Raw genomic sequence first — 20227 nt, forward strand, 5'->3', positions numbered from 1 at the left:
CGGAAGCGGTTCCTGAGTTCCTGCACGCGCCGGCTCCTGGCAACCAGCGACCCGGCCCGAGGGGAAAGCCGCCGAGCTGTGGCGCGGGGGGCTTCTCGGAAGGCGCCATGATGCTGCGCGGGGCGCCCGAAGGCCAGGCCACGGCGGTCCTCAGGCCCCTGGCCACGGGTAGGCTGCAGTTGCGCCGTCCTTCCCTCACCTGCCCCGGGGGATCCTAGTCGCTCCTCCCTGGTGCTGGCTGGCGGCGGCGGAAACCTCGGGCTCCCCGGCATGGAGATGGCTGGTGTTCGCGCAGGTTATTTAGGGAGTATTCCCGACCCCTCCTCAGGCATGGAAGCGTTTCTGGTCTAGGAAGAAGGATGGTGGCGCGACCGTTGGGGCTCACCTGGCCCTGCTGGTCTCCCTTTGCGCGGGAGAGTCTAGACTAGAGCCTTTGGCCGCTGCAGAGAACAAGCAGCGATTCGGCAGGCGCGTCTAGAAGCAGGTGGCCCTGTTGAACTTTCTACTCGCAGCTGTCAAAAGGAGGGCCAGAAGGAGGAAAGGGTCGAAGCCGGAGAGAGTGCTACAGGACGTGAAGAAAGGGCATGCCAGGGATGAGGGAGAGGCGGCGGGGGGGGGGGGGGCACCAAACTTTTCCCTCTTGCGGTCTTTATCTTACATGGACTTTTTTTTCACGGAGGGGTGAATTCTTTAATTTGGGTCGTATAGTCATCTGTCGTGATCCTGTAATCAGCTTCTGCTTTCTGTGATGAGGCTTACATTTTTGGGTGTTTTGACAATAACTCTTTAAGTATAGTACAACCCTTAATGGAGCATAACACAACAGTTCTTCTTGACAGAGTAGACGTGAGTAAAGAAAAGGTTACTCAGTTGCTGAAAAATGAACCTGATCCCACCGGTCTTTGGTATCCACAAAGCAGTGGAATGTTCCAGATTTTTTCCCATTTGCTTTAAATAAAGCCCCCACCACAAAATTCTGTTGCTGTATAAACTTTCTCATAAGTCATTAGGAAACTCATCTTTAAAATGTAATTCCTGACAATTATGGTGACACAGAAGAGTGTAGATGCCATAATTGTCATAATGTGACTCTTTGAGAGCACTTTTAAAGCGAAAAGAATTTGGTTGTTTACAAATGATGTGCTAATGTTAAACAATGGTTGAACTCATACGACCTTTTTTATAGATGTAAGAAATAGGGGACCTTTTGACACCCCTTCCCTCAAGCTACACTGGGAATTGAGAGATGGTGGGTGGGGCTGCAGCTGTCAGAGAAGGTTGGCATTCCTTCTCTTTCACCACTGGACTAACCTGTATCTTCCCTTTTACCAGGCCAACCTTTTCCTGTGAAAATGACACAGTAGAACTTCTCTTCCTATAAAAAGTGGAATTAAAATGAATTAATGCTCATATCTAGAAATGTATCTACATATCTTGAGGATATATGGTTTATGCAGTTATAATTAATTTTGGAAGCACTTATATCAGTTAAGGCACTAAACTATGTTGTTATATGAAGGAAGCATTCTTTTATATTTGCTAGTAAATTTGATACCATAACTTAGGCCTAACGAAGACTTTTCATGTTGCATTAGTTTGGTTTGGGCTAAATAAATTGATACATTTGTTCTTCCCCTTGAGGTTTGCTTAGTACCTGTGTTACCCAAGTTTACAATTAAGAGGCTTATCATTTAACACTGTTGTAATGTACTGGCCTTCCTTGTTTGCCATACCTAATGGTGTGGGAGCTTAGCCATTTAAATAAGGGGTGTCTTTTGGTTCTGGCTTCTTTCCTTTTTTTGCCAGCAGCTGCAGCTATTAGGAGGTATAGTACAACCCTTAATGGAGCACATCTGCACATCTGCCAGCCACAAATGCAGGCGAAACGTCAGGAGAAAATGCTACTAGAACATGGCCATACAGCCCAGAAACCACAACACCCCAGTGATTCCAGCCACAACAGCCTTCAACAATATATTAGGAGGTCATTTTTGGAGCTACAATAAACATGTTGTTCTTTTTCCCCTGATGCAGTCTTTTGTTAGAGAACTTAACAACCATCTTTATAGTGTGCTTGTAGTCTGAAAACTGGAATTCATCTTTAGCTGCTCTGATATCCACGTTTATATGAGCTGGTTGTTGTTTTTAATTAACAGTTTTTTATGTTTTATTAAAAGATGGTACAAATTGTCCTATCTCCATTTTACTTCCACAGTATCCCTGGGAGTTAGGTTAGGTTAGGTTGAGAAACAGTGACCGATCTAGAGTCACCTAGTGGGCCACAATGCACAGTGGGGATTAGAATTGGTTATCCTAGCGCTTACACCAAATTGGCTAAGCCAAATCAGTATGAACCAAGATTTCAGGTAATTGAAAAAGCAGTTCCCTGTGCTCAGGGTTTTTTTGTACCAAATATCTTGTTATGTTCGAGCCCTTCGGGGGTGAGGCGGCTTATAAATCCCATAATAAATAAATAAATATCAGATTTTTGACATGCATTACAACCATCACAGTCTTTAATTTGTTGTTCCAATGTGAGGAAATTGCAAGCTGTTAACTAAATTGTAGACATATTTATTTTTAAAATGATTAGCAATAGATAGTGAAGGTGTTAGAAATATAAAACCAACTTGTTTGTGAAATTAGCAAAAATAGTCTTAAACTTAAGTAATTAAATGAACCTGTTTTAGTTCTATATTTTGGAAAGCATAATGTAGCATCATTAAAAGTATAAACAAATAAAAAATAAATTTAAAATGATGTAAAAACCATTGCACCTGTCTTCAAACATTTGTGTAAAAATATCTGAAGAAACAAATCCTGTCAAATTCATGCAACACAAAATGCCTTCTTGAGGAGTCAGATAATGTTTGAGATGCTGAGGAAGTGGCCAACTGCATTTCAAAGAGCTGCTCATTCCAGAGCATGGGTGCCACTACAGAGAAGGCCTGGCTCCCTGTCCTGAAAAGCCAGACACTGAGAAGTGACCTCTCACTGTCAGTTCTGAGGGAGCAGGAACGGCTCGCTATGAGGGGAGGCACTCGATAAGTTGGTCTTGTACTTTCTTTCACAGCTTCTGTGCTCTGCCAAGTTGAGCCTGTGGGACGATGGTTTGAAGCATTTATTAAGAGGAGAAACATGCATGTTTCTGCCTCTTTCCAGGAGCTGGAGGATGAGAAAGAGCTTTCTGAAGAGTCGGGAGACGAGGAATTACAGCTGGAAGAATTTCCTTTATTAAAAACACTTGATCCAAAGGACTGGAAGGTACGTCTAGCAAATTGCTTTGAGCTTCCCATAAAGAGCATGATTTCTGTCTTGTACAGAATTTGCCTGCTGTGGAGCTTTAGTATTGTTGCTGTTATTACTTGCTTTTCCCCTAGCATTTCCATCTTGACAACTTTTTCTAGATAAAAGACTACAGCTGTACATGTGTTTTTTAAAATCTTGTACTTGAAGCTCTAAGAAGGTCCAGTATTATTTTAAAGATGAGAAAGACACCAGTAGAAGGGAAAGGCTCTCAGGTAGGAGAGGAACAGTTAATAACTTTGCTATTTGTCTTTCATAGGCAGTTGCTACTCACAATAGATAACTGGCAAATTATACAACTTTGTATAATTAGTAGTGTTTCAAGCTACTTATTTCATTTAGTTGATTTACAGCGATTGTTCTGTTGCCTTGGAACATTTTCCAGTTTGACTGTTGAGCTTTGCCAGAATTGGGAAGATTCTGTTATTCATTGATATTTATAGCTTGTAAATATACTTTAGTTTGGATAGTAGCAGCTAATATTTGCATTTGTTTCTCAGAATCAGGACCACTACTTGGTTCTTGGACTGGGACATTTGCGATACAAAGCCTCTCAGAAGCAAATCAAAGCAGCTCGTAAGTACCTTGTATTAATTCTTGATGAAAATGCTTTCACTTATGTAGGCAGTTCTGAACTGATTTCAAGAAGAGGAGGAGATTGGGCTTATATCCCACCTTTCTCTCCTGTAAGGAGACTCAAAGAGGCTTACAAACTCCTTTTCCTTCCTCTTCCCACAACAGACACCTTGTGAGATAGGTGGGACTGGGGGCGTTCAAAGAGAACTGTGACTAGCCCAAGGTCACCCAGCAGCAATGTAGGAATGGGGAAACAAATCTGGTTCACCAGATAGAGTCCACCACTCCTGTGGAGGAGTAGGGAATCAAACCTCGTTCTCCAGATTAGAGTCCACCTGTTCTTAATTACTATACTACGCTGGAAGAACATTTGGCATGATCTGTATTGCTTTTCAACAAAAGCATTCTCAGAACTATTTATGTAATAATTTGAACTACTTAAAACGCTTTTGTAAAAATAAAGACAGTAATGTGTAAGAACCCCTTTTGGGAATGGAGTTTGATCTAGGCACAGCGCAGAGGGTGCCTGGTTGGTGTCTCCATTTCTTCTGATGGCTCCGACAGTGAATTATGGGACACACTCCCTGCAAAAAAAAAAAAATCGGAGTTGCTGATCTGGTGGGTCGGTCTTTGCGCTTTCATAAGAGGGCATCGTCTGTCTCTTCACAGACCCTCAGCAAGTCTGATCCTGTTTGCCAGACTGAGGGTGGGGGGGGGGGGGCTTTGGCTGCAACAGCTCAAGCATTGTGGTAAGCTGAGCCTGTGCTTGGAGAAAAAAGCACCTTAGATAATCCAGTATCAAGAATCAAATAAAACAGTCACATTTCAGTTGTCTCTAACATAAAAGCAATTAAAATGAAAGTATCGCTTGTGCTGTGGGATACAGTGGTAGTGTCTATCAGATTTGACTGCAACATCAGAGTCATCTGTTTTTGGAGAGGGATCATTTAGCCGTTGTTATCCATGCTCTAGTACTATCCAGGCTGGATTGCTATGATGTGCTGTATATGGAGCTGCCTTTGAAATTTGTTTGGTATTCAGCTAATTCTAAGTGTAGTAGTCGGATTCTAAACTGGTACAAACAGCCAAGAAAACAGGGTTAAAAGCTCACTGCTTCCAGTTAGCTTGTGGGCTCAACTTACAGTACTGCTTTTAACCTCCAAAGCCCACAGCGGCCTAGGTAGCTGTTAGTGCAATTCTGAGTAGACCAGTTTAGGATTGTGCTGTAAAGGATGGATTTTTTCTTTGTGTGAGCCCTGCATGCACTCCTGTCTTTAGAGAGGAAATGGGAATTTTATGGGAGAGGGATATTTTTCTGTTGCCAGCTACATTTCAGAACCCTCTCCTAGGCATGCTCACATGGCATTATTTTTGTTAATATACGGGTGCCAGGCAAAGTCCATCCTCTTCTCTTGTGATTTGAATTGCATTTTGGATCCTGTTGTCTGGTTGAGTTTTTAAATTTTTGTTATGTTTTTAACCCTGCTGTTGGACTCAAGTTACATATTTCATTTTTGCCTTTCATTTTGTAAGCCACCCTGATGGCTTATGCCAAAAAGCAAGATGTAATTGCCTTAGATAAATAAACAGTCCTGGTTTCTAATGACCCGGGTGTAATTTTTATATGGAGTCTCTTGAAATCCCAGTATCTTGTGCAGTCATTTCTCCCTGCCCCCCAATCCAGTACTGTCCAAATATTAGCAGGGCTTGTTTCCTTGTAGGCACAGTTATAATTGCAGCCCAGATCACCAATACATTGTATGTTCAGAGTTGTATAGAGAACTTCAGTAAGTATATGTGGTAGAGAGATGAAATTTAGCCATGTCAACACACAAGAACAGTTTGACCCTTACTGCGGGAAAATACTTAAAATATTAACTGCTGCAGATTGGAGGAAACAATTGTATGTATTGGCTGCCTCATAAGTCAGCTAGGACCCTCAAATATGAATGTTCTTATCCATCAAAATTGAATTACTACTTCATCTCTTTGTTTTTTCTATCTAAAAGTTGTAGTAAGGGAGTATGTACATCACAATACACTAAATTTGAATTTAGTGCTTATTTAAACCCATAGATAAAGCTATGGTGTTGAAACACCATCCAGACAAGCGAAAAGCAGCAGGAGAACAGATAGGTGAAGGAGACAATGACTACTTTACCTGTATAACAAAAGGTAAGACCTGAAGAGAATAAGATTCTGCCTTTGCTTGATCCTGTTATATATTGTGTTTTTACGGAAATATGTGTCTAAGTAGTCCAGTACATTTGTTTTAGTTGCTTTTGTAACTTGTAATTACTTTAAAAGTTAGAAGCATGAAGCTTCTTGTTCTGTTTGCTTCCAGCAAAGCTAATTTCCATTGATACCTGAGACAACAATCTTGTAGAATATCTCCTTAAGTTCAGAACACAAGGACTTCTGTATTCTCACTTGATTCATGAGGCATAATGTGTCAAGCTACAGATAAGCCTAATTATAGAGAGCCATAGTTCTATAGCCTTAATTGACACAGGTATCTGCTTGCTGATCTAGAGACGTGGTTGCTGTACTAGCTCAGTTTAGTGCCACTTAATCTGCTTCCACTTTCAGTGTCACTGTTGAGCCTGAAGTGTTGTATTGATTTTCAGAAATCTGCAGAATAGCAAGAACAGAGAAGCCATGGGAGCTCCAAGTGGGATAGATCATGGCAAATGTGATTGTTATTTTAGAATAGTGCTGAACCAAGCACCTAGAAGCCCCAGTGGTGGATTTTAAGCATGCCATAGCAATACTTTGTGCTTTGCTTCTGCTATTAACCCAACAGTCCAGCACTTATTGGCCAGTGCATTCATTGAGATTCCTTGAAGGCACTTTGACTACATGGACATATACTTATTGTGTTGGGACTGAGAGAGGTCTTCTTCCAAATTCCTCAAATAACTAGATTCACAAAAGTGATCTTTCTGAAAGGGCTGTCTTCCTGCTTTTGAGCAAACCTTGTCAGCATGAAGACAAATTAGGCTTCCAGATTTGTCTCAAAGAAGACAGTTTGAATGGTCAAAAGTATTATTTGCTTTTCAGTTAAAGTAGAATTTGATTGCAATTTTAATTCCAAGAATTGATTAACTACTATAAATCTGTGCAGCACTTAAAGTATGTATTTTGTGCAAACAGCTTCTGCCTCTAGAATTTAACAGCCAGTAGCAACATGAAGATTTGCAGTAGTGAATAATTGAATAATTATAGGAGCATTAAAAATATTGTTTCCTCCCCTTAAGTAACTTGTTGCTGTTTAATCTCATTTTTCAGCCTATGAAATATTATTCGATCCTGTGAAAAGACGAGCTTTTAACAGTGTAGATCCTACTTTTGATAACACAGTTCCTTCTAAAAGTGAAGCTAAAGAAAATTTCTTTGAAGTTTTTTCACCAGTTTTTGAAAGAAATTCCAGGTGAGTTATATTACAAACTCTTTGGGGGCCTTTTCTGTTATGGTAGCTGATATGAGAGTCGTAGCTGGGCCAAACTGTGCCCGGGGCAGACTTTGTGTTTTCACACACACACACCCCCCCCACCCACCTACCTACCTAAGTTCAGGATGAAAAGCAGCCTGTTCAGGTTGAAAAAGCACCCTGGTGGGAACTACACTTCCCAGAAAGCCTTGAGGCTTGCAATGTCTCCTGGGTAGTGTAGTTCCTACCAGGGTGGTTTTTCAGGCTAAACTAAGGTAAGTGGAGGAGGGGGCGGGGCGCCACGGGGAGGAGGGGGCTATTTTCCACCCCCTAGGCATGTGCCCGATGCTCAGCATATCCCCCCGTCCCTGCCCCCTTGTAGCTTCGTCTCTGACTGATACAATGAGCCATTTATCCCAACCAGTACAGGTGACTGTCTATTTAACAACACTAAAGAGCAGCAGAGTGAGTGAGATCTTGTAGTTGAGAGTTGTATCCACACAATTGATATATTTGAATTGTGTCTTGAAATGTATATGATTACTACAGCAACCTAGCAATGTATGCTGGTAGAAACATAAAAGCATAGTTCAGAAAGTAAACAGAGAAGGTCCTTCTATCTCTTTTTATTCAAAAATAATTGTAATTTCTTAGGGCAGAATGATCAGCGCTTACTCATTTGCCTGTATAGATATCTTTAGAGGATCTAGCCTTCAGGGTAATATGTATTCTCTAAATGAGCAGCCTGGGGATAAGCTGAACCCCAAAGCATTTGTGAGAAATGCTTATTTTCAATAACTTTTACCATTTTAACTAATATTGTCTGTGTATCCCTTAATTGCTGCAGGTGGTCAAACATAAAAAATGTACCAAAGCTTGGAGTTGCAAACTCATCATTTGAAGAGGTAGATGCTTTTTATTCATTTTGGTAAGTGTGCCAACTCTCTCTCTCTCTCTCTCCCTCTTTCTCTTTTTTCAAAATAATGAATTAATGTATGCACAAATTGCATAGGAGAATCTCTGAAAGCAACACACTTTTGGTACATTTGATTAAGTGTGGTCTGAGGTCAGTTTTATGGATTTTTATGGCATTTTTATGTACCTGGCTTGTTTGGTTTTCATATTGTTTTTATTTATAAGCTGCTTTGACTGGGACTTTCAAGAGGCAGCCAAAAAAATTGCTTTTTCTAAGATCATGAACCTTATCATGAGAAGGGCTTGGGGAAGGAGACATGTAGACATTATGTTGCATCTCTGGGATATGTATAAAACTTACATTTCTTCCCTTGGACTTTCTGAAACTGTTACACATAAGTAGGTTTCTTAGTGTTTGCTGAAAGCTGCTCTAGGATGAGGGTAGTACAATATATTCAGATAAATGGCTTTCTACTGTCATCTAAGCCCATTTAAATGGCTTGCTACTGTAGTCTAAACCCGTAGTCTAAACCCATTAATTTCACTGGACTTAGACAAAAGTAATTCTGCATAGGATTGCATTTTAGTTGCTTCTGCCCTAAGGCTTTATCTATTACCATTCTTAGATTTATGTGTTAATTCGAAAATCAGGGAGACTCATCTGTCCCCTTTGGTTGCCATCTTCTACTAGCACATGAAGACTTGTTTCCTTTCTCTCAGAGATCCCTCCTTTTTGCCCAGTATTTGAATTGTTGGTTTTATGTGCATTTTAGGTCTGTTTTCATTGTTTTAACAAAGTATTTGTGGTGGTGTTAATGGTGTTTAAGAAGTGATTGTGTATGTTTTTGTTAACTACCTTGGTGGCCCTTGTGATGGCAGAAAGATGGGGTGTAAATTTTCTAAAATGAATAAATCCAGGGGGTATTTGGGGTGTGTGTGGAGAGTAACATGTGCACTTCTACTTCGTGGTTCTTTGTGTATTCATATTACCAGAGCAGTAGGTCTGATTCACCAGGAGAGTTAACAACTCTGCAGTTCCCAATTTTCTCTATGTATTGTATGTAATTTTGCTATATATTGTTTCAGGTATAATTTTGATTCTTGGAGAGAGTTCTCTTACTTAGATGAGGAAGAAAAAGAAAAAGCTGAATGGTATGTAAATAAAAAGGTTGTTTTAAGGATATGGTTAATATACAAAAATTAGTCAGTGTCTCATACTAAATTTCAGATGTAATTTAGAAATTTTAAATAAGTATTGAAGTAGAAGATATACTAAGTCACCAGTGTGATTATGAATGCATAGCTGAAACATTGACAGGCAGCGCATCCGGGGGGGTAGGGGGTGAATCCCCCTCTGAAACTGGCACAGTCCTGCTTTGGCATGGGTGCCCACCCCGCCAGCGCAAGGGCAAATCTGCAGGCAGAAGGGTTACTGACCCTAGTTGCCAAGTGCAATACAGCTTCATGCACCTGACTCGGTTGAAAGGTGAGGCAGAACCAGGCTTGCTCCTGAGCCGGGGGGAGGGAGGGAGTGCAACATCATTCACTTTGTGAGTCCTGCTTGCTGATTGGTGAACAGTTCATCATTGAAACAGTCAACTGCTTAGGCAATTATAGGTTAGGATGTTTGGATGTTTTTATTTAAAATAAGATTACCTTTTTCAATCAGCTTGGGTGTTAGAGAAAATGTTATGAAATTTTTTTATCAATTGTATTTTTCTGTTAGACTAACTAAAATGTATAAAAGTGCTAGTAGCCACTGTTGGTTTAATGATAGACCTCAGGCAAACTTACTCCACATATGGTGAGGCTGTGTTAGAGACAAAAAAATTGGAAAATGGTGACAATTATGCTGGCACAGGAAACAGACTGTAATGTTAGTGCCCCCTCCCCCAAATTTTGCTAATCAACTGTGTAGTCTCTATTCCAAATATAGCATATAGGAGAAATGTTCTAAATGTTAGTCACAAAGTTAGTATTTAGTAAACTTGGGAAACAGGAAATAATGTCAATACATAAAATTTGTTAACACATAAAATTATCAACATTACCCCAAAAATGAAGATTTTACATATGTTGAACTTTTCTAGTCACACAGAAACTGACAGTGTAATTATATTTATTTGTCTGGCCTTAATCAAAGATAATCTTATTTTGCTTTAGAATCTTATTTGGTATTTGAGTTGTCCATATTTATATGTATTATTACTTTATTTAGATGTTCTAAAAATTGTTGTGCCTTTTGTACAATACTTAGTAAAGAAATTAAAACTCCAGGAAAGCAAGAAGACTGATGAAGAAGTGCATTAGCAGTGGTTAATAAAAAGTGCATGTCAGGGGTATTGATTTGCATTTACAACTGTAATTGGATTTAGACAGGAAAGTATTACTTGTATAACTATTGAGTTAGTAGTCTTGTTTTTAGGAAAAAACTAAATCCAATTCTCCATCTTTGCATCGATTTTACATCGATGCCTATTGAATTTGATGCCTCTAGTTATTTTACCAGGGTCTATACATGTCCTGTTTCTTCTTTTGACTTTAAAATGGCTCCCAGAATTGACTTGGTAATGGAATATGCATGGCAATGCATTGCTACTGACCATTTTCTGTTTTCTTTTACAGTCGAGATGAGAGGAGGTGGATTGAAAAGCAAAACAGAGCAACTAGAGCTCTAAGAAAAAAGGAAGAGATGAACAGAATAAGGACACTCATCGGTAAGCATGAGCTCTGCATTTTCAGGGAAATTAACTTATTAAATTCCACACGTCATGTGTCACCTTTATAGATGCATCTTCTTTCTTTTCTTAGACACTGCATACAGCTGTGATCCTAGAATAAAGAAGTTCAAGGAAGAAGAAAAAGCAAAGAAGGAAGCAGAAAAGAAAGCAAAGGTAGATGCAAAACGAAAAGAACAGGAAGAAAAAGAAAAGGTAAGTTTCAGAGTTGAGGTATTGATGGAGTCAATTGACTCCATCATCTAAAAAATTTTGGTCTTCTGCTAGTTGGATAAAAAGGTCGTCATTAATTGCCCTGTTTTTGTAAAAATGTGAGGCAGTGGCTGTAACTGTTTAGATGTTTCAGTTGAAGTTACTCTTTGAACTTTGTTCAAGTAATGCCTTGTGACTTACTGAGAGACGTTGTGTCCCCATTCTATCAGTTCTTCCTCTGCAATTTTTAGAGCAGTGAGGGTCCATGACTAAGCAGAACATTTTAAAACAATCCCTGCCAATTAGATGTGCCTGCCAAGGTGCTTTATAACTATCATATACATTTGTAATTTGGGATTGTTATGGTGAAGCCAAAGAACCCGCTGTGTGTTCAAATGGATGTTGGTACATTTTGGAGCACAGACACTACTAATTTAAGAAAAGCAAGCTGTTCAGATGTACGGACCTTCATTTTAAACTTGCTTTAGGGTCAAATGGTCTCAAGCAGAATGATTTTCAGAATGCAGATGCCACTTAATGATATGAACATTTCCTAAACTTTCTAACCTGCCAGCATTAGAAATTCCTCTAGCACCAATATTATTAACTAGTTTGGTTACTTGGGCCGTTTCTGCACGGCCGTAAGGGCGCCTCCACGCCGGCAAGAATTCCGCCGGCGTGGAGGCGGAGGCCGTTCGCATGCAAGCATGCGGGTGGCCTCCAGAGAGGCCGGCAGACGGCAGGCGGCTCCGCATGGAGCCGCCTCTTCCCCGTTCCACTCCAGGGGTCGGACCTCCAGGGGTCGGAGGACAGCGTGGGCGGGGCTTCGACGGCCAGCAGGCCGATGACGGGGACACGGTGAGTGGAACGGGGAAGGGAAACAGCGTGTTCCCGGCGTTGCAGCAGCGCAGCCTGTGCGAATGGCTCCCTGGGGACGACGTTTATCCCGTCCCCAGGGCGCCATTAATGGGCCGTGCGGAAACGGCCTTGGCCTTGAAAGCACAGACCTATGTATCTTGGTAAATTTTCTACTAAGGGAGTATAAAAAATTGGTACCTGGTATTGTATTATTGGTGTTTCCATTTCAGTGACATCAAGCAGTGCTTTCCAACATTGGCGTCTGCTGATATTTTCCTGCCACCTAATGTTCTGCCCCAAAGCAAAGAGCCAATTTTGTCTTTCCAGTTCCTCATCAGAGCAGAAAGTGCTTCAGAAGAGGCATCAACTCTGTAGGGAGAATCCATTTTGAATCCATTCTTGGCTTAGCCCTGCCTAATATTAGTAATTGATGCCAGCCTCTGTGGCAGCAAATTTTTGGTGGGGTCCACTGGCATTCTCAACATTGTAAAAGTCTCCAGTGGCCCTGACATAGACTGTTACAAAGTGCTTTTGGGAGTGTTTGCAAGAATATGAGCAGACTACAGTGATTCTAGCATTTGCTTTTGTTTCAGCAAAGGCAAGCAGAATTGGAAGCAGCCCGATTAGCTAAGGAGAAAGAAGAGGAAGCAACCAGACAGCAAGCTCTGCTGATGAAGAAAGAGAAGGACATTCAGAAAAAAGCAGTTAAAAAGGAAAGACAAAAGCTGCGAACCACATGCAAGGTATTTGGCTTTGGCAGCAGCTAAATATAAATGCTCCGTGTTTTTCAACTGTTGAATGTTGGTCTGGAATAGGAGTGTCTTCATACCAAAAGGGGAAACTTGGATTCCAGACCTAATTTACATTTTACACATTTACAATATTGTAGCCTTGCTTTCATTAAGGCAAAATTATCATCACTGTGCAACTTATGCAGATTATCCCAGTTGATTAGGATTTAAAGAAGAAATAGTAAGGCTGCAATACTATGTACACTTAATTTGAGAGTGAGTTCTATTGAGGTTGGTGGGATTTACTTTTGAGTAGTCCTGCTTATGATTGCATTGTAAACGTATTAGATCTCTAAACTTTACTAATCACTTGGACAAAATCACTAGTCTTGCTTTCCACTGATGTTCAGATTGGGTGAACGACCCTTCATGATGGTTCTCTGAGGTGTGTTTGCATGTGTGCACAGATAGAGTACTTATCTAGGAGTCTGAGCTGCTAAGAGAGCCACACAAAAATGCCCACTTCTGCCTTTTTTCATTGTTTATCAGAGAGTCTGTTCACAGTGTGCCCCAGGTCAAGACTGCTGCATACTCAAAAGACATATTGCTTTAGAAGAAGAAAAAGAGTTTGGATTTATATCCCCCCTTTCTCTCCTGCAGGAGACTCAAAGGGGCTTACAATCTCCTTGCCCTTCCCCCCTCACAACAAACACCCTGTGAGGTAGGTGGGGCTGAGAGAGCTCCGAGAAGCTGTGACTAGCCCAAGGTCACCCAGCTGGCATGTGTGGGAGTGTACAGGCTAATCTGAATTCCCCAGATAAGCCTCCACAGCTCAGGTGGCAGAGCTGGGAATCAAACCCGGTTCCTCCAGATTAGATACACAAGTTCTTAACCTCCTACGCCACTGCTGCTCCATACCCATAATAAATTTATGTATTCTTTTTAAGTATTTGCATTTTAAAGGGAAATTCAAATTCAGTTAATTCTCATATTCACTTTTGCTATTATACCCGTTCATTTCATTTATTACAACTCAAGATGGGCCAATGTTGTACAAACATCAGAGCAGAAGCTAACCACAAGTAAACATCAAAACAAGAACAATTCTTAGTTAGCACTTATTTTGTAATAAAGACAGATTTAATAAAAACATCTGTTTATCAGCTGAACCAGAGTGTGAAATCTGGCCACTTAAGAGTGATTTCATTTAAGCAATCTGCACAAAGAGCAGAGATGTAAAATTGATCAGATCATCCTGGATGTTTAAATAAAGTAGGAGTAATTTACTGGGAACAAATATTCTTATACAATGAACAGTGAAGTGATATGTTGATATATACAGCGAAGTGTGCAACAGACTTCCCTCTGTGATACGCCTCTGAAGATGCCAGCCACAGATGCAGGCAAAACGTTAGGAACAAGATCCACCAGACCACGGCCACAAAGCCCAGAAAACCCACCAGAACCAGTTGAATCCAGCCGTGAAAGCCTTCGACAATAAATTGAAGTGATATACGTTCAGTAGTTTGATTTACTCTTTGATCTGAGATTGCAAATGCCTTAACAGACCAGGTGATCAGGAGCGACAGCCGCAGAAGGCCATTGCTTTCACATCCTGCATGTGAGCTCCCAAAGGCACCTGGTGGGCCACTGCGAGTAGCAGAGAGCTGGACTAGATGGACTCTGGTCTGATCCAGCTGGCTTGTTCTTATGTTCTTATGTTCTTAGTTTTAATCACATTCAGTTAGCAAAAACATAAACAGTAGGAATAAGGGATACCTAGAAACAGACTTGCAACAAAGCTGAAGGTAGAATAATGAAACAGGCCAAAGTAAATGCTCTACAGTATTTTGAAAATTCTAAGGCATAGAGACAATTTGCTGGCACAGAATTTTGACCATGATTCCCTGTTGCCAAGTAAGAGTGGACTATGGTTCTGCAAAGAGTTATAACCCAGCCATATCCCAGCTGCTTTGTTTCTTTAGCTCCCAGGAGCACAAGATGACATACAGCTGGAGGAATAAGTCCATATTATTGTAATTTCTTATCAGCTTCCACCCTGCCTGAGCCAAGGTTATTTAAGAGAATTAAAGGAGCGATTCCAAGAGGATTCACATTTTAATTTAATCAAAAGAGCACCACTCGGTGCCAATTTTGCCCTTCTAATGACACCATTCCTGATTCTAATTTGAGGAAGGCATTACAAATACAGTGTGGGACGCCAAATAAGGATCTTAAGTCATTTAGATAGAATTTATTCCTGTATCAAAACCAGTTTCTGGATTCTTCTTAAATGTTTGCATTGTAAATGTTCATATGTGTTTTTGCCATTATACAAGAACAGATCCTTCTCTCAAGAGAGAACTTCAGTTCCCAGGGTTTCTGTCACAGGGTTTCTTCTGTCAAAACCAAGAAAAATGTATGTTTCATGTATGTTGGCTTAGTTGTCTGATTTTATTTGTTTGTAGATTTTATTTTGCTGGTCTTATTTGTTGATGTTTCTAAGGCGAGCCATCTTAAAATAGGAAGTGTCGAAAACTGAAGAGTTCTTAAAGAGAAATGGCTTTAAAGGATATGAACGTGTCCCACAACTTATAGGACATGTTTGTCCAGTTTCACCTCCAGTCTTGCCTTGTGTGGTTGTGAAGCTATGATCAACAGTGGTTCATGATAACCATCAACATGTAAAACAGCATTCGTTGCTTTCCATGCTTTTTGTAATTTGGACAACAATGTGTGAATTCTCCCTTACTTCTAAAGTTCTTCCAGATCTGAATATCCAAAAGTTAAAAAAAATGAATATTAACACAGGGCTTTAAATTCTAAATTCTAAAAAGTTGAATTCTAAAAGTAAATTTTACTTAACTCAGTAGTATTAGGAAACCCTTGATTTTTGAAAAGATCAAGATTTTTGATTTTTGAAAAGAGGAGCTAGTGCAACATCTGAGGAGTGTGTGATCCACACATGTAGAATATGGCCAGACATAACAACACTGTAGTAATTGCTTGGAGATTGTTGTCAGGGGGATTGTATCTGTGTGATTGAGATGCATTCCTAGCTCAGTGAAACTGCTTAAAACTACAAATCAATGCTGCTGCAAGATATAAGTAACCAGCCTGCTATATGTTACCACTGCCAGCTGGAACATTCTTTCCTTAATCTATACTTTATGGCTTTACATGCTTTGTAGATAACTAGGCTTCCCCTGACACCCTGGTCCAATGAGAAAGTGTTGTATCTGTTATCTCGTGGGGGCAGAAAGCCAGGTGGCTTTCTCTCACTGTCTCGCCGACCTTGGGTGCCTCAGGTCCAGGGACTGTTTTTTACAACTTCTTGGGAAAACGGGAGGGGGGACTTGCGATGAGATAAAGGGGGTGGCAAAAGCCAAGTTGGTCAGAACTGGCTTTGCCAAGCTTTGGTGCTCTGACGCTTTATCAATAAAGGCTATTGATTAACAGCACAGAGTCCATTTATTGGCTTAAGGCTCGAGACTTAACAATTGTGTATGTACCACATTTTGTTGACTGAAGCATGTGATGTTGTTCTTTCAGAACTGGAGTTACTTTTCTGACAATGAGGCAGAGTGTGTTAAGATGATGGAGGAAGTGGAAAAGCTTTGTGATCGTCTGGAGTTGACAAGGTATGCTTTCCTGACCTACACACCTATGTTTTTTGACCTTCAGCTTTCCACTAGATCTGAAATATCGTTCAATAATTTATTTTTAGTCTGCAGTGCTTGAATGAAGCACTTACCTCCACAACAAGGGAAGAAGGAAAGGCTGCTGTAGAAAAACAGGTAATTATACATCTTTTGTCCTGTACCAGTGAATTGGCATAATGAAAATATCAGGGCAAGCCTATACAGCCACATAAATACTGAATATTTAGGAAAAAACTTGTACTATAGAACCAAACTTTTAAAAAAGTTGCTTCCACAGCTGAGAATACCTGCTTGCACTGCTTTAGCCAAATCTGGTGAAATCTAATTGCATAAACCTGCAGCAGACATATGCTGTCTAGAGATTAGCACATGAATTTTTGTTCACAACACTGTTGCATGCTTGATGACATATGCAAGAGGAAAACATATAACACTGCTAATATTTCCCAGGAACAACTGAGGTAATTTGGAACCTCTGAGCTCTGTAAGAATATAAGAGAGGAAGGAAGGGTCATTAACATCTAACATTGTAGAATATTGTAGAACATCTGCTTGGCATACAAAAGCTTCCAGGTCCAATCCCTGCCATCTCCAGTTAAAGAAGCAGGTAACAGTTGATGTGAGACTCTACCTAACACCCATAGAACCAGTCAGAGTTGACAGTACTGACTCTGATGGATTAATGGTCTGATTCAGTGTAAGGCAGCTTTGTGTGTTCAAAGTGTTGTTAAAGCAGACCAGTGGTCCTTCTGGTCCAGTCTCCTGTCTCACCCAGAGACAAACAACTTATTCCGGCAAGCCAACAGCAGGGTATTGAAGCCAAGGCTTTTCCTCAGTGTTGCCTTCTGGTACTGGTATCCTCAGGTTTAATGCCTCTGAAGGTGAAGGTTTCCTTTCATCCTCATAACTAATAGCCACTGATGGATCACACATTGAATAAAGAAATATTTTTCTGTCTATACTGAACCTATTGCTCAGGGTGCCCCCTGAGTTCTAGTATTGTGGGAGAGTGAGAAAAGGTGTACTTTGTCCACCCCCTCTGCCCCATGCATAACTTTATAAGCCTCTCTCATGTTTCTCTCAATGGTCTTTTTGTTAAACAAAAAAGTCCCAGTCTCTTTAGCCTTCCCTTGGCAATCTTAGTTGCCATCTTCTTTGCTTTTTCCAGCTTTGTAATTTTTTTTAGATATGGCAATCAAAATTGCACCCAGTATTCCAAATGAGGCTGTACCATAGATCTGTGAAGGAGTAGGAGCATGTATCGAAGGTTTCTAGAGTGAGAAAGTTCTCTGTATATATCAGTGATGGTGAACCTTTTCGAGACCGAGTGCCCAAATTGCAACCCAAAACCCACTTATTTATCGCAAAGTGCCAACATGGCAATTTAACCTGAATATTGAGGTTCTAGTTTAGAAAACCAGTTGGCTCCGAGGCGCACGTCACTCGGGAGTAAGCTTGGTGAAGCAACCGTGCAACGCTTCGAATGGGTGAATCACAACCCTGGGAGGGTTTACTCAGAAGCAAGCCCCATTGCCAGCAACCGCGCTTACTCTCAGGTAAAGGATTGTGCCCAGGCTAGCCTAGATATGTGTGTGTGTGGGGGGGTGATCCCCCCCACACACACACACATGATGAACTCTGTGCACGTGTGCCCACAGAAAGGGCTCCGAGTGCCACCTCTGGCACCCGTGCCATAGGTTCGCCACCGCTGGTATATATGAATATGGTTTGAATGTTACCTATGTTGTAGGAAAGGATATTTATATTCATCCAACATGATGGACTGAAAGGGGGAAAACATTATTCACATGGTGGCTAATGTCAAAACTTCAGTATAAATTGACTGACATCTGACTAAACAGTACAGCAACAAACAAGACCAATGTCACACATACACATAGTGAAATCTTGGCTCTATAAACTGATAACGTTTTTTCTTTCAAAGACCTTGTGAGTTCCCACTAGAATCTGCAATGGGTACAATTCTTTCTACTGTGTGATGTCTTTGCCCAAATACCAAAAAAAACCTTAATAATTTTGAAAATTTTATGATTGGACATTCTGAGGTCATGAAGGTTATTTTATTGCTCGGCGGTTGCTGTTTATTTTTTAACAGTGTACTTGCTCAAAATGCTACTTGCATTGGATACCAATGAACTTCTTCTCCAGCAGTGATTATTTGGGACAAAATGAGCCAGGGAGTTTGTGGTGATTTGCCTAGCTGCTTGGGAGAAAGGTTTTGTTTGCAATTATTCTGTGTGTGTTTTTATATTCACATAGATAGAAGAAGTAAATGAGCAGATTAAAAAAGAGAGGGAAGAAGCAGATGCTCGTTTGCGACAAGCAACAAGAAGTACTGAGAAATCGACAAGCGGAGGGGGTGGTGGAAGTAAGAACTGGTCAGAAGATGACTTGCAGTTGCTAATTAAAGCTGTGAACCTCTTCCCTGCAGGGACTAACTCACGGTACATATACATTAATAAAGAGTATGTGTGTATGTATGTGTGTGAATCTATATTCTTTACTTCCCACACAGAAATGTGCCCTAACTAGTATTTATCTATTGGATAGGATTTTTCAGAAATCAGTTCAAAGGTGTCTCAGGTTTTCCATCCATGGGTCCTCATAAAATCAACTATTAACTGGAATGTCTTTATCTTTATACTTTTCTCTGTAAAAAATACTCTGTATCAATTACTCTTGGTTTGGTGTTGGACGAAATGAGCTAAAAATCCATGCATTTTCAAAGGAAATGCTTCCTTCTTCCGTATGCTCCCTTCCATCTTCCGTAATCAATGTATTGCTTAAAATATCTTTCCAAGGCTATGGTATGATTGGCAATTGCTGCATGTATATTTGAAGCAAAGTCATTTGATTTTTATTGAAAAATATACATCCTAAAATAATGCTATATCATTCTTCAAGTGGATTAAAAAACAAATTCCCTGCAAATGCCAGATTACTTTTAACTGGTTGAAAACAGGGACATTCTTTTTTCAAGAATATTTGTAAACTTTCCCTTTTCTTGTGCACATGTAGGTGGGAAGTTATTGCCAATTATATGAATTTGCACTCTACTACTGGAATAAAGCGAACTGCAAAAGACGTTATCAACAAAGCAAAGAACCTCCAGAAACTTGGTATCTTTATCTTTGTAAGACTGTCTGCATGCTTCCATTTTATGTTCAAGTGAATCGAGCTTTCATTCTAAAAGCACGAGCATGTTCTTGGCTGCCAGTCCCCCTCCCTGGTTAAACTGTGAGAGGGAAATTCCTATACTCCTCCATTCAATGGCAGGACTTGCCCCTGTTCTGCCATCTCTATCAATTTTCCCCTAATTATTTATTTATTTATTTATTTATTATTTCGATTTTTATACCGCCCTGTCCCCGAGGGGCTCCGTAATTAGAGGCAGACTATCAGGTGTGTAATATAGGCAGGTACTTGCTCACGGCTCTTGGTTTGTGCTCTGGTAGAATTTTGGGAGGTGTTGTGATGAACAGTTCATGTTCTGGTCTCATACTGAAATTCCTCCACCACCCACTGCAGACCATTTTGCTTCCTAAATGTAACTGCTAGAGTCTGTAGAGTCCCAGGATCATTGACTGAGGGGGTCTGCAGGAGTAGGAGAGAAATAAGTAAAAATCTACCATAAGTAGATATATTTTAGAATCTGACCTAGTATAAACTGTTGGATCAATATAATTCAGACTATTGCAGAGGCAACTGCCTGTAGAGACAGGCAAAATCACATAGCATAGTTATTGGCAAAAGATAATAGGATAAGTGGCTTCCAAGTGGAGGAGACAAAGAAAATAT

The 20227-nt window shown here is 40.5% G+C and overlaps 1 protein-coding gene across 3 annotated transcripts in view; it reads left to right on the plus strand.

The window, feature by feature from the left end:
* The window catches only part of DNAJC2 (DnaJ heat shock protein family (Hsp40) member C2), a 22707-nt gene continuing 2480 nt past the window's right edge, over nt 1-20227 (plus strand). The window contains exons 1-14 of one of the 3 annotated variants that reach the window (XR_007244775.1): nt 1-168; nt 3074-3264; nt 3807-3882; nt 5959-6057; nt 7171-7312; nt 8160-8240; nt 9314-9379; nt 10853-10944; nt 11039-11160; nt 12609-12758; nt 16299-16387; nt 16474-16543; nt 18689-18873; nt 19448-19562. Coding sequence is in view for 2 of the 3 variants with exons in the window: in XM_048499715.1 (XP_048355672.1) it covers nt 108-168; nt 3074-3264; nt 3807-3882; nt 5959-6057; nt 7171-7312; nt 8160-8240; nt 9314-9379; nt 10853-10944; nt 11039-11160; nt 12609-12758; nt 16299-16387; nt 16474-16543; nt 18689-18873; nt 19448-19548 (1525 nt within the window). In the remaining variant the exon portion in view is untranslated. The remainder of the gene's footprint in view (nt 169-3073; nt 3265-3806; nt 3883-5958; nt 6058-7170; nt 7313-8159; nt 8241-9313; nt 9380-10852; nt 10945-11038; nt 11161-12608; nt 12759-16298; nt 16388-16473; nt 16544-18688; nt 18874-19447; nt 19563-20227) is intronic. The other 2 variants (XM_048499715.1, XM_048499717.1) reach the window with 2 other exon arrangements.

This window comes from Sphaerodactylus townsendi, linkage group LG06, assembly GCF_021028975.2.
Source record: "Sphaerodactylus townsendi isolate TG3544 linkage group LG06, MPM_Stown_v2.3, whole genome shotgun sequence".
Lineage (NCBI taxonomy): Eukaryota > Metazoa > Chordata > Lepidosauria > Squamata > Sphaerodactylidae > Sphaerodactylus > Sphaerodactylus townsendi.